Source organism: Dama dama, chromosome 17 (assembly GCF_033118175.1).
Source record: "Dama dama isolate Ldn47 chromosome 17, ASM3311817v1, whole genome shotgun sequence".
In the NCBI taxonomy this organism is placed as follows: Eukaryota; Metazoa; Chordata; class Mammalia; order Artiodactyla; family Cervidae; genus Dama; species Dama dama.
The window spans coordinates 34,890,380-34,905,664 of NC_083697.1; the positions used below are offsets into that span (position 1 = coordinate 34,890,380).

The 15,285-nt window shown below is 36.0% G+C and overlaps 1 protein-coding gene across 2 annotated transcripts; it reads right to left on the reverse strand.

Moving 5' to 3' along the window:
* Positions 1-2,195: 2,195 nt before the first annotated feature.
* PDHA2 (pyruvate dehydrogenase E1 subunit alpha 2) lies at positions 2,196-3,371 on the reverse strand. 2 transcript variants are annotated; one of them, XM_061164743.1, is made up of 2 exons: positions 2,843-3,371; positions 2,196-2,749 (listed from the first exon to the last, which is right to left on the reverse strand). In XM_061164743.1, the coding sequence occupies exons 1-2, from the start codon at positions 3,369-3,371 to the stop codon at positions 2,196-2,198; spliced, it is 1,083 nt and encodes a 360-aa protein (XP_061020726.1). The 2 variants fall into 2 exon arrangements, with proteins under 2 accessions (XP_061020726.1, XP_061020725.1); XM_061164742.1 differs by having other exon boundaries at positions 2,196-3,371.
* Positions 3,372-15,285: the final 11,914 nt, after the last annotated feature.

The window sequence follows — 15,285 nt, forward strand, 5'->3', positions numbered from 1 at the left end:
CTACTTTATCTACAAAATGGAGTTTTGGATAACAATAGATTCTAGTTTAAAGACAAAAAGAAAATAGCTTTGAGCATTTTATCTTTCACTTGCAAGTTTATGGAATTATAAGATGTCAAAATAAATAAAAGGTAGAAGACTTGTCATTCAAAGGATGTGATTATTTTGACCATCTGAAGAATTACTTTTTTAATGAAAGGGATTCAGTCAAGATATACGTGGACTGAAGCTGCATAACCAAAACACACTACCTAGCAATATCACTGATTTATAAACAAATCAATGCTTATCTCTGATTTCTGAATGTAGAATGATTAGGCTTACTTTTTAAAACTTGCTTAATTGAAGGTTTGGAGATTAAGCCACCACATGTATGTTCATATGTTCATGTACTCTCAGGCTGCTAAAATTGTGGTTTTTTGTTAGCGTTCTTAGAAAGTATCTACACTTTTCTTTGTAGAAGTAGAAGCTGTAAATAAAAGGTTTTAACCTTTCTGAAAAAAATTGAGATATAACTGACACATAATAGGATATTATTTTCAGGTATACAACATAATGTTCAACATCTGCATATATGATTAAATGATAACCACAGTAAATCTAGTTAAACAGCCATTATCATACACAGTTAGAATTTTTTTTGTGTGTGATGGATTTTGACATTTAACAACTGATTATTTTGGCATTGTCTACAAACTATCTTAAATCACAGGCAAATTCTGATTTCAGTGAGTCTATCTCAAAGGAGGAAGATATGCCAAACATCACGCTCAATAGGACTCTAGGATATTAGTTAAATATAACCAAGTAATGATGTTTTCACCATCATCTCTTGCTAACTGACATGGTAGTGGACTATTGTAGAGAAAACCAAACCTGTATGATCCAAGTTCAATTTTCTCTTGGTAAAAGTTACCTGTGAATGTTCAGTACTGACCAAGGCAGATTTTACTTGCAATTTTTTATTAATATCACCTCTTCTGCCTAATTTCTTTGGTGCCACCATATTTTTTCATTTATTTTTCAGTCTGAAATGTACTGAGTTCTTTAAAATACAGAATAATAGTATAAATGAACTGTAACATTAACTTGAAGGGTACAGCAAAATGCAGTTTTCCCTTAGATTTTTAACTTTGCTTACATTTTTACTTCAAATTAATACACTAAAAATACTGCAATTAAGTACATGAAAAAGTTACCTTAACATATTTCCCCCTGCTCTGTTAAATACCATGTTTTATTTGGAAAAATAGTCATTGCTAACTGATTCTAGCATCAATATTAAATATTTATGCATATATACTTGCAGATGCATACTATTTAGTAGGGTGTGCTATTGGTTGATTTAGATAAACTATTTTAAATGGCATTGCAGTAGGGGTCCTGCTATTTGGTGTGGTTTGAAATTACCTCTCTACTTCAGAATAGCAACTTTACACTTAAACCTCTGGCAGGGTGGAGCAGGAATAGAAGTATTTTTCTTTTAAATCAGACTATTTACTAAAATTATATAATATAAAGCTAAAAACAAAACTATTATAGGAAATAACCTGAGAAGTTAAATAATCCTTTCTCTGTTTTTCCTATTTTACACTTGTATAAATTTAAAATAATCCTTAAGATATCCACACCGTTTAAATAATTAAAGAGGCAATCAGACTAAGGTGGTTCTAAGGCCTGCAAGGCCTATGTAAGCAAACCAAAAAGTAACCCAGAGTCAATGCCCTCAAATCTAAGTAAATGAAATTTAAGAACCACCAATCACACACAGCCAGCTAGGCTTTCCCAAATAAGGCAACTAAGCTATCACCAATCAAATAATTTCCTTGCTCTGCTTCTCTATAAACCTGTCCCCCAGCTCCTATTGTTGGAACACACTACCTTTGGTTGGGGCTGCCTGATTCTGATTGATGTATGCTCAAATAAACTCTCGAAAAATTTAATGTGGCTCAGTTTATCTTTTAATAATACTGAATGATTAACTAAATAGTATCTTTTAGTTCAATACAATTGAATGCAATATCCCTTTTAGTCAAGTGTCTATCCTTCTATGATCTCTTTTAATCTCTTTCTATAAGATCTTAGTTATCTCAAATCCCTTTAATAAAAGTTTAAAAGACTTTTGTTTTATGGGTTTATTCCTCAACAAAATTGGGTACATAGCTTCTTAAAGTTGCCAGGAATATATTCTCCTTTTAACTGATTGACTGAAACTTGATCCACTGATTTGCACCACGAATATCAAAAGGTGGATTACTGCTGTAGATGTGATGGCCTAATTCTTCCAAAGGTGGTTCCGGATCAGTCATAGCAAATTGAGCTGCATCATCAATTTCTTTCCTCACTTCAACATCAATTTCCTTCAATTCTTCAACACTGGCAAGCTTGTTGTTTACCATTTTATCCTTGAGAAGCATAATAGGATCACTCTTACTTCTTACACTCTGAATTTCTTCTCGTGTACGGTAACTGATTCCAGGATCACTCATACTGTGTCCATGATAACGGTATGTCAGCAGCTCCAACAGTATGGGCCCCTTTCCAGATCTACAATAGTCAGCTGCAAACTTAGTTGCCTCGCGAACACATAGAATATCCATTCCATCTACTCTTAGACCAGGGATAAAATTGCCTCTCTTGTAGTAATCAGTGTTGGCTGCGGCTCTCTCCACAGATGTTCCCATTCCATAGCGGTTATTCTCACAGATGAAAATGCAAGGTAAATTCCACAAAGCCGCCATATTGTAAGCTTCAGATATCTGACCCTGATTAGCAGCGCCATCGCCATACAGAGTCAAACACACCTCGTTGTTCCCCTCGTATTTACAGGCCAGAGCAACACCGGCTCCCAGTGGTCCCTGAGCGCCGACAATGCCATTGCCCCCATAGAAGTTCTTGGCATACATATGCATGGACCCTCCTTTTCCTTTAGCACAACCACCTCTTCGTCCTGTCAGCTCTGCCAGAATTGATCGGACAGTAAGTCCCCGCGTATAACTGAAGCCGTGAGCCCGATAGGACGTAATGACGTGATCCGTGGGATTTATCCCAGCCTCAAGACCCACACAACAAGCTTCCTGACCATCACACAAGTGACAGAAACCACGAATAAATTTCTGTTTATACAACTGATCTGCCTTCAGTTCCATTCGACGAACCGTCTGCATCATCTTGTAGTATTTGAGTCCATCCTCCCGGGTGAGCACGGTGGTGACGGGCGGACCCTCTTCCAACCGATAAAGATCACATTTCTTAATCTCAAAGGTAGCATTGTTTGAATATTTACAGGAGGCCGCAAGCACTCTGCTGGCTGGCTTCTGGGTGACGCCAGACAGCACGCGAGAGACAGCCGCAGTCAGCATCTTCTTCATGGAGCGCGGTCAGGGCGTTTGCGCGTCGCCAGCCCCCAGGACCGCCTGTGCCCCGCGTCTCCCGCCGAGCCCCTCGCTCACTGAGCGCACGTGGGACGCACGCTGCGCCGCAATGACCGCTCGCCGGCCGCAGAGGCGAAGTCGCGCTGCGCGTGGCCGCAGCCTGCATCAACTGATTTACGGTGCCTTCCAACCGTAAAGTTAGGAATACAGGTGGTTTCTCTTCCTGGAAGACTTGGCTGAACTACTCTCTGCTTCCTGTTAACGCCATCGCTACATCATAATCTGAGTCTCTTTTCCCTGCTAAACGCTAACGCAATGCTTCTTGAACATGGTATTAAATGGAAGAGAGGAAATATAATCTCTAAGGCACACAAGAGTTCTGATAGGTTAAACCAGCGACCTTCTTACTAACATCTCTTTAAAGTCTTTAAAAAAATATCTAAGTATATATGAATATTGTATCCTATTTCACAATACATCATACTTATTTTAAAGTAAAATAAAGGTGTAAATTATTTGTGGCTTAACTTAAAAAAAAAATTTTTTTTTTTCATGGAGTAGGAAATGGCAACCCACTCCAGTATGCTTGCCTGGAAGATTCCAGGGACAGAGGAGCCTGGCAGGCTATAGTTCAAGGGGTCACAAAGAGTTGGATGTGACTGAGCACACATATGGGGCCAATTCGGACAAAATGTGTGTGGAAGGAAAGTAGATGATGTTTCTTTAAGAATTCAAATTTTAGAATATTTTAAAAATAAAGTTTCAAATTATTTTAAAAAATACTTTTAAAAAATAATTGGTACACCAGAAGAATATGCACATTTATCCTATGGATTTAACCCCTGTATCATTTGATTGGTGGTGGGGAGGATAGTACACACCTCCCCACATTTGTGATGGTACACAAATGCCTACCTGAGATTAGAAGTTTAAACTCAATAGCAAGCTTTGTCTGTTGTGAGAAAATTGAAATCAAGGTTGAAATGGCCTAAAGGTGGATAAAATGGATGCTCTGTGTGTTTCAGAGGCAATCCGAGTTGAAGTAGCAACTAACAAGTTTTGATGTGGTACTTTTCTTGCCCTTTATTGTAATCCTGAATCCTGTTCAGTTTTATCCCTATTTCCTAACTAAAATTTTTATAGGGGAAGTAGTCTGTTCCTATAATGTCTCCAACACGTTTTTGTAGGGGGAAAAAAAAAATCAAGATTCAGATGGCTTTGTTTCTTGCTTTTATATCAATCTAAACTGAACCAGTCTTAGTCTGGGAAATCAAGAAGCGTATTCTCATAACATCTCCTTATATAGTAAACATTAGAAAGCATAACTTCTCATAAAGTGACCCACTGAACAGTACAGAGCTTGGACTGAAGAGCAACAGAGTTTGCTTAAGCAGTTGGTTTAATCACAGGAGAAAAGAAGTCTTAGGCCTAGTGTTACAAAGATCACATATCATTTTCTTCTTCCGTGCTTTTACTAGGAAGGTAATTTTGTACTCCAATAAACCAACCATCCAGAGGGATCCTGTTCTTTTTAGACTATTAAAAAATTCACCTTAATGCATACTCTGTTTCATATCTACCCAGGGATCAAACCCTGGTCTCTTGCATTGCAGGCAGACTGTTTACCAGCTGAGCCACCAGGGAAGCCCCTCCGTATCTACCAGCTGCTTGCAAATAAATAAAATACAAAAACCCCCATTTGTAAATAAATTCTCACTCAGATCTCTATGACATGTTCAAAGCAGCTGCCTTCTCTAATCTAGTTGTAAGTACTACTGTGGATACTTCTAGTATTCAGAAGGGAAAAAGAAAATAGCTTGTTAAAAAGTCATCTCTTAAAACTCAATCCTCCTCCTACTTTTCCAACCCAGCCTTCATAAATGGACTTCATCTTTTCACTTAATTTAAAATTCTGCTTTTGGAATTCATGGTCTTGCTGTGCTGTTTGCTCCTTCTCTGATAGTCAGTCTGTCTCTGCTGTTCTCTTTCATTCCTGCAGGTACTAGAGATCTCCAGGGAGCATTATCTCCATGAGAATGAGAAAAATGACACTGCATGATGGAACAGTAGTGTTAATGGGTCCCTGAGTGACAGCTGAGCCTTCTCTCAGAGGCATCAACCAGGCTAGCACTGCCAGAAACACAAGAGCTATACAGTAAAGTGTACCAATTTAATCTGGTCACGTGTAGCCTGGGCTGCAAAGATAGAGCTCCCCTTAAAAGCCCAGTGTGACAAGGCTAAACCTGACTCATGCCAGAGGAAAACCTGCAAAGATGCTAATTGCGAAATACCTGTGCTACAGGTTGCCACCGAAGACAGCCCTTTTATTGCAACAGGCTCTGGTTAAGATAATAAACAATTAAATGTGAAACTTGTAGGGATCTTTTGGACATCAGTTACACTGTGCAACCTAAATTCAGCTTAAAGATAGATGGAATCATATTTGACATGATGTCAAAGTATTTCCATTAAACTTTTTAAACCTGATGATGATTTTTCTTTAATTTTTATCTTTATTGTTCCTAAAACTCATCCACATTTTCAAAGTAAAAGTAACATTTGCAGACAGGGTAAAAGTTTAAAACCCCTAAGGAAATCCTGAGCTGTTGAGCCTCTCCTCTTATCTGCCCCTGACTAGACAGGATTTAACACACATGGACAATAGAGTCAATGAGGCTGTACTTTCCTGTGAATGATGTATTTTTTATCTTGTAATTGTTTGATGCCATGTTTATTAACAAACAGAAGTAAGTCATCTACATGCTCACCACTGAAATGTTTGCAATTAAAATCTTCATAAATTCAAAGTTTTTAATTAACATGAAATGTCACTTTTAATCTATTTGAAATTAAAGGAAAACAGATGAGCACTTTTATAAGGCCAATGGTAGATTTTACATTAATTAATAAAAATCCTAATAAAAGGGGAGACAGTGATTATAGTAGCAGTCATTAATGTCACTGTGACAGAATTTCACATTCCATGTGTAATAGTTGTTCCTCCAGGACCATGTATGAATTTGTCTCAAATGTGTCACCTCCAGTGCATCAATAGCATATAAAATATTTTTTAATAAGTGACGAGAAATATTTTAAAGGAGCAACATATTTGAAAAATATTTAAATTCCTCCAGTAATAATTATACATTTTCACCAAATGTTAAAGAAAGCTGTTAAAGAATGAATATGTTCTACATAAATAATATCAGATCTCATAATATGATTAATGGCAATGTATTTTTTTTTTCATAGCTGTAAGATTTGGCAATTAAAAGTGATGAATAAGAGAAGTTGGTAAAAAAATTAAGAGTTATATATAACTGAGAGGAGGATTTTTCCCATTCGTCTATTTATCTCCCTTGGAGAAAAGGGAAAATGTCAGTACCATATATTCTACAAAATAATGATAATCAAGCAAAGTTCCTCATTAATGTTATAATATGTGAGTTTATGTCAGAACAGTTCAGAGCCTTGAGCAGACAATAGTATTTTGTTCTCCTCACTCTCATCATAATTCTGAATTATCATTAAATGAAAATTCAGGGCCAGTTATCTTGAAGGAAGACTTGATTGAAAATTAGAGGTAAAGTGAAGGTGTTCCTAATTCCCCTCAAATAATGATGGTATAAAGAAAGGAAAGACATTATGAGTTAATTTTTAGTAGCAACTAATTGGAGCCACCATCTTCTGCTGGATGAGCAGAGTTATCTGAGTCATCATGCCCACAATACCCAACACTTGTCCCTAGAGTTTATGACCAAGGTCTAGAAGATAATGATAAAAGGTGTCATCCACAAAACTGTAAAAGTTTCCAAACATTTCAGCAAGCTGAATTTGACCTGGGTTAACTGAGATAAGAAGTAAAAATTCATGTGTAATTTGTTGTCAAAATTTACTATGGCCTAGTGTCTCAACTAGTAGAGAACTAGTACAGAGGTCAATAGCTGTAAAGTGATTTCTGTTCAGTACTTGGAGTTGACTTGTAAAATCATAAACCCCATTCAAAATAAAAATCATAAACTCAATATCTGTTTCTGACAAGTCAAAGCTATCAAGAAGCCAAGTCAGATCTGTTTGCCTTTCCTCCAAAAATTATTATTTACACTTTTTAGGAAAAATTTTTTTGTTCAGAAGATTTTAATTCTCAGATACTTAAAAAGCCATATTTCATATTTTTGTTCTAAAATAAATATATATATTTATCTTTAGTAGCTTTAACTTTAATAGCAATAAAGTATACATTAAACATAAGTAAAAGTAAACTTTATATATATTTAATAGTGAAATAATGGCTTCTTTCCTCTGAAAAGTCTTTTGTAAAATACTAATTTCTTAACTGTACCATTTCATAATGTTTTCTATATTAATGCCCTCCAACAACACTTCCCTCTAACAACTTTGGTAGACTATTACCTTTTCCTAAAATCACTATGTGATAACATAATTAGCACATTTATTTCCTTTGATTTTGTTTCTTTGAAGATCTGAGCCACTGAATTAAGGTTTAAAGAAACAAAGGATGTTGGCAAAACTCCAGGACACTGCTGCCCCCTAGAAGAAAGTCTGAGCAGCACAACTTTCTGACTGTTAAAGACAAATCTTGAGAAAAAGTCTGAGACCTCACACCCCATTTTAATAACCTAGTATTGGCTGCATCACTGGTTTTCTGTGCCCTCTTCTTATCTAAGCTTGGGTATAGGGTTACGTATCACATGTTCAACTTGAATCATAATACATTCCATGCCTCTGTCCAGAGATCCCTGTGAATATGTACAGTCACAAAAACAAAAATTTTCTCGGCTCAATAATATTTTTAAAAATCATGAAGATGAAATTTGAAGCTGTAAAATGCATTAAGTTTGAAATTTAAGGAACTACTATAAACATTGCCCAGGTTTATGATAAGCTTGCATATCTTTGCTGGGGATTCAAAGTTTGCTCATTTGATTCTTACAAAGACATCAAGGCAATTTCTTATCATACTCAATTTCTATATGAGGAAACTGAAGCCTGGAGAGTTTAGGTGAAAGGTGAAAATTACAAAGTTAGTAAAAAGTATAACATTCATTCTTTACTTATTCAGCACATACAATGAAGTACATCCCTTTTATATGTTCCTTTTCTGTACTAAGCAACAGAAATAAAATGATGATGCACAGTAAGATTTCCCTCTACTTAATCCAGTTTATATGGAGGTGTTATGCTATGAGCTCTCCCAGATTTTCTGGCATTGCACGTAGAAAAGGACACATCATCACTGGATGACAGAGGAAGCGACGCATGAACAGCTGTTACAGAGGCAATAAAACTAATACATTGCATTCTGGGCAATGGTTACAATGACAGTTTGTCTTTATTAGGATCAATGATGAACAAATTAAAAACAGAGTACTGTCAAACAGTAACACAAAACAGAATGCTCTAATTTCGTCAAGTTGTGTTATCTCCTTTAATTTGGTCATTCAGCAGAGCTGAAAAGGCACACTGGGAAATATGAAAATCAGGATCTCGTAATTATGCAATACATTATGAATATGAATGCAGTTTCTCCAAGCAACCTAAGACAATGCTGTAGATGTTTTATGGAGCTTCTTGTGCGTGAGAATCTCTCTGTTCCCACGGACCCACTGTGCATCTAGATTCTAAGATATTTCCATAGTACCCAGTACTGTATGTCTAAAAGGCTATCACTAGAGAAGATTCAGATAGTTTTTAAATGAGACGTCTAATAAACATCATCCACATTGCTAAATGAAGAGAGTGTGTAAGAAGAGTTTGTAAATGCAGACATGTTAAGCACTCATCAAAAGTATCATATTCAGAAAGCAAGACTGTTGGAGGATTGTCAGAGGAATTTAACAAGCTTCTGTCAGGGCTACCAGCTCTTCCATTCTCTTAGGCTATGAGCACTACATTAAAATTTATGATGAATTTCTTCAAAAACTCTTAATCTCTATCCACCTTCATCTAGCCTTCATCTACCTTATTTCCTGATAAATTACTGATTCTGCATGACAAATTTTTAAGGGATTTCTCATATTTTATAGAATTTTTCCAATTCAAATGGAAAATTATATGGAATGCATAATATCCCCATTGGTTTAAGGAGAAGCAGACTCAACAAGGTTAATAAGTCCAGCAAACATTAGTTCTCAAATCATACATCTCATTCACTGAGATCCAGGCTCATTTGATCCAGTGCTCCTTGCCTTCACATACTACACTGCTCCTCCCACCCTAGCTGTTTATCTTCTGATGAAGTTTTACATCTATCAGAACTTCCTTCCCACTAATCTTAGTGGAAGAGTTTTCTTCTTATCTAGAAATCTAACCCCTGAGCCCCTGCTACAGAAGCTACTCCTGGCTCATAAAGAGACACTGCTCTTACTGGTCTATTCCCCGCCCCGCCCCTCCACCAGATAATCATCAGTTTTTGTCTTCTCCTTTGGAATTCTTTCATGCTCATATTTCCTCAACTCTGAAAGAAGATACCCAAGTCTCTATTGCCTCTTTTAGATTTCATCCTATATTATTCCTTTTATCTAGTCAAGCTCCACAAACATGCAGCCCCTACCCACAGTCTCCATTTACTTTGCTCTAATTGCTTCCATATGCTTCTGCAATCTGTGGCATCAACAATGAGCTGAAATTTCTCACATCAAGGACTTGGCTAAATTTAATGACAACTTCAGTATCATTCTCTGGAACTCTCTACCACATGACAAGTGTTTCTCCATGGATATTCCCTTACCCTAACTTGAAAAAACATGTTCTGCAGACTTCATTTCCTGATATGTCAACCTTGACCCAAAAAGTAAATGTAGGTCTAAAGTTTAATATCATATGCTCTTTTGCTTGCTAGTTAAATGATTATCCACAGAGATGTATGTGATTTATTGGTTTAATTCTCACCAGTTGAGTACTTACTGCCTATTATATTTTCAACATTAACTTTCCTTCATTCTTTCTAATCTGCTAGGGGGAAAAAATGTATCTGAAATTCCTGTAATTAAATTCAAAAAATTCTAAAATGAAAGAGTTCTTACCTTTTACCCATTCAAATAAAAATATCTTCCTTCCCAATTTTCTTGTCTTCATTAGAGTCCTGTTGCTGGCTTATAAATTGATCATATACTTTGACTATTTTGTCTTTTTAAAAATTTTGTCCTGTAAATGCAGAAAAGTGCAAATATAAAACATTTAAGTCATCTCAAGATAACTGCTGTCAAGTTTTGATTTACTTTTTTATTATTTTCTATTTCTGATATAATCAGGATCACACTGTGCATTTTATATCTCTAGATTTTTTCTTAGTACCATAGTGTAATTATTTTCAAAATAATCAAAAACTATTTAAAAGACAATTTCAGCAGCTGCTGAAAAAATCTCCATCATATGGATGCACCATAACTAACAAAAATGTTCCCCTAAGACTGAACACTTGTGTTATCACTAAGCTTATTCTATTTTCTTGGCACTGTGTATTAAGGAAAGTATTGCTTTTAAAATTTAGTTCATAAAATTTTTAACACAAAAATATAAGATAGTCAATGAATTAATCTCTTTTGTTATAGCTCCACTCTTTGCACAGAATAATGAGTTTATTATTACTTATTATTTAGTCTTTGAGTAAGTAACTATTTATTTTATTATTTAGAGTTTGAGACATCTGGAAGTTAGACAATACAGAGAGGTGATATTCCAATTTTATTTTGTCCACTCCATTCTTCCACAGTGATAGATTTAGTGGTCTATATTTGTATTATTTGGGGATGCTGACTTCATATCTATCTATATATCTATATGTATAGCTACATCTCTGTAAGCTAAAAATTTTATTTCTAAATTCTTCAGCTTTATTATCACTTGGTTGATTCTTATGTGAACACTTCTGAGTTTTAATTAGAGCATAATATAATTACCTTCTTGATAGTACAACCCCTAATCATTACACTTTTTTTTCAAAATCCATTAAGATTTTATAGCCTATATACGATTTCATATGAAGATTAGGTTAATTGTATTAAATTAATATAATTTGGTATTTGAATAGAATTCCATAAACATTTAAAATGAATAGGAGAGAGCTCTATCTTTACAATATTTAGTTTTGCCACTCAAGTCTATGCATCTCTCAACTTAGAATTTAACGCACTGATATCATTATGAATATCTTACCCATTGTGTTTTTTTTTTCCTTATGTGGTTTTCCTTATGAATATCCTACCCATTGTGTGTAAAGTTGTTTCTCAGCTTGGGTGATGGTGGTTTTAATAGACATTATTTATTGACTTCTTAGTATGTTCCAGGCACTTTGCTAAGTGTATTGCAAACAATATTTTACTTCATTATCACAACAATCCTGTGACATAGATAAGATTGCCTTACTTAATTTAACTGATAAGAAAACTTAGACTTCAATAGTAAATATTTTCAGGAACCAAAATGCAATAAGTGATAGAAACTGGACTCAAATCCAGATTGTCTAGCTCCAAAGTTTCTAATGTTTTTGTCAAAAAATATGATGATAACTCTGAAATGGAAACAGATGTTTAGTTAAGGAAACAACCTAAATTCAACTTTTACTATGTTTTTAACAAATACATTACTTAAAATTTTTTAAATATCTTTTCATATTATTTGAAATAGTAACATCACCTCTTTTTATTTGACTTATTGGTATATTGTCATTCAAGGTCATCCCTGTGGTGTGTGGGACCCCAGAAAAATATACTTTTGCAGATCTCCAAAATGCACTACAAAATTCATGGGTCCATGCAGGATAGTGATTTATCAATGATGATTTAGAATAATGGGTAGAGAAGAGGTAATTACATTTATTGTCTAATCAGAGCTTGTGAAGATTCTCGATAGAGTTAAAAAGGCACAGTCTATTCTTGTTCATGTCCAAGAATCATCTCTTCCTGTTCTTTATTGCCAAGTGCATCATTTCTAGCTAATTCCTTACATGCTTCTTCAAGAAAGAGGTGGCACCTGTTAGTCACAAAGCAGTGGTTCTCCAGAATCTGTTTGTATTGAAATAATATAGATCTTCTTGGTCCTATGGTTCCCTAATACCACTTAATTAATTCTGGTTACATCATTACTTATGATGCTGGAGCATATATCCTGCCAACTACTAACATAAACACTAGCTTCTCAAAAGTTGTCACTGTACTCTATTGGTGATTACCACAAATGCAAGTCTTACCCAAAGCATGCAGGTAAAAGTAAATGATGATTTATTTCTGCTGCTGCTGCTGCTAAGTCACTTCAGTCGTGTCTGACTCTGTACGACCCTATGGACAGCTGCCCACCAGGCTCCTATGTCCACGGGACTCTCTAAGCAAGAATACTAGAGTGGGTTGCCATTTCCTTCTCCAGATTTATTTCTAGTCATGCTCAATTTACCTTTAGGATATTTATGGCATAAATATAGAACAACACATCTTCCAACCATGTCCTCTCTTGAGTAGTTTAAGCTGTTATCACTGCATTTCTAGAATGTGATTTCTTTCCATGTAGATTACATTCCTGTCACCTACTCATTGCCATGAGCAAGAGGGGCCATGGAAGGAGTGAGATGAGCCATCACATTCATGCAAAGAATGGCCATGCTGCGTGTGGCACATCTTAAGACCAGCCAAAGAGAACACAGTGTTACAACATCAACTCAAAGCAAAAGAGGAAATGTGCAAGAAGGGTCTGATGGCATTGTAGAGCAACTGCCGCAAAGTCCGAGGAAGAGATGGGGCAGCCACCCCAGCAAGGCTGCCTGACAGGTGGAGTGGAGTTTCCAGAGTGAGTGAGTGACTAGATACAAGTGGTGACTAGTTCTAGGAAAGAATGCCTGTTTCTATCCTTACCACTTTCGGATGCTGTAGACTGGAGGTAGCACTGTGGTCATAATACTGATGCACAAGAGCCAGCCAATGCCTGCTCAGTGCTCAAACCCAAGGATCGGTGCTGAACTATGGATAGACAAAAGCTGTGAATTTGTCCTGTGTCCCATGTGAGTGAGAGTCACACAAAATCAGCGTCAGTCCAATTCTGACAGCCCAGTCTTGTTTGGTTCACATCATGCCAGTCAGCAGGAGTGGTCTACTTGGCAGGTCACTCAGATGGCTCTGATGCCCAGGCACAGGGCCCAGGGATGACCTCATAGGCAGATGATCTATACAGTTCCTCTGGGAATCTGATCAACCTCATGGACGGGTCAGAGGGAACCCAAGAGACTATATGGATGGATGGATAGATAGATATGCCATATATGAGATATATACACACACACATATATACCACATACACACAAACATACATATAAAATACCCTGTTTTGTCATATGAAAGTCACTCACTCATGTCCGACTCTTTGAAACCCCATGGACTATACAGTCTATGGAATTCTCTAGGCCAGAATACTGGAGTGGGTAGCTTTTCCCTTTTCCAGGGGATCTTCCCCACCCAGGAATCAAACCCAGGTCTCCTGCAGTGCAGGCGAATTCTTTACCGGCTGAGCCACAATTCTATGTATATTATACTTATATTTATAGATTTCCTAATAATCAACTCTCCATAAATAACCTAATTTTCACAAAAATCTCTTTTTTGACTGTTAGAGAAATTTCTTTTTTGGAAGAAATTTGTCCTTGTACAAATCTGGATTCCAGAGTTCAAGTTTCCTAATGACTAGTCCATTTTTGTTCTTGATAGATTTCACTCATTTAAGGTATATTTATTTTTTACCACCTATGTGTCAAAATAATAATCGTCAACTTTTATTGAGCACTTAGCATGTAATGCTCATTGTCTAAACTTTATCATAGGTTAGCCAGTTTAATTTTTCAGAAAACTTTTATTATGCATATAATATTATTATTATATAATACTATTATTATATACTATTATATAACAGTAATAATGTTACTATTATTATAAACCACATTTTTCATGGTTAAAATGAGATTATTGAAGATGTTTATCACACATAATAGAGCTTGTAAATAGTGTAAGCAAATAGTGAAACCAATTTAGTCTGAGTCCAGAATTCTGGAACCACTCTTAACCACTGTATACTGGAGACAGAATAACACTAAAAGATATAGGATCTCTGCCCTCAGGGAGCTTAAATTCTTGTCCAAGTTTCAAGAGGCCCAATCAAATTATACTTTTTTCCTGCCTGGATTCTAAATAAATTGGCATATAAAACAAAGGATTCCAAAATGGAGCCGAAAACATCATCATCATTTTTGTAAAGTTTCCATTGGAAGATATCTCAATTTGGAAGTAAATTTGGTCTCCCAACCCAGGAACAAGCAGACTCACCTCCTCAGAAACAGGCAATGCTGGGCCCAGGGGTTGGGGTCACAGGATGGGAAGAGCAGAGAGGAAGTTCTGCTGCCTGTAGGACGTTCATTCCCAAGAGGAAGAGAGAGGAACTGAGCCTAGTCTAATTTGTATTTCCCAATTTTGCCATCTAAATAAGTCACTTCATTCTTCCATGTGAGGAGACTGAAAGGATGGAGAAAACCCAGAAGTGTTCCATTCAATTCCAAGTACCAATTCTATTCCTCTCCTTTCTCTCTCATCCTAACTGCTCCTTCTTGGCCACCTTCCTGTTGACTTATTTTTTGCAACTGGGAAATTATGCAACCTGCTCCTTTTGTTTCTCTTTTCTTTCCTTTCCTCATTGAATGACTGGATTCTTTCAGTGTGGGCAGGTAATGCTGATGATGAATTCTGTGAATTGTGGATGTGGGAGTAGAAGAAATACATTAATACTTGGAAATATTAGTCTTCTAATATTTTGTACCTGAAAGACATAAAACAGTGAATCAAATAATTTTTGAGAAAAATAAAATGAATCCAAATATTAGTCATGAAATGAGCTTATAGAGCATAACAGCTTTTAC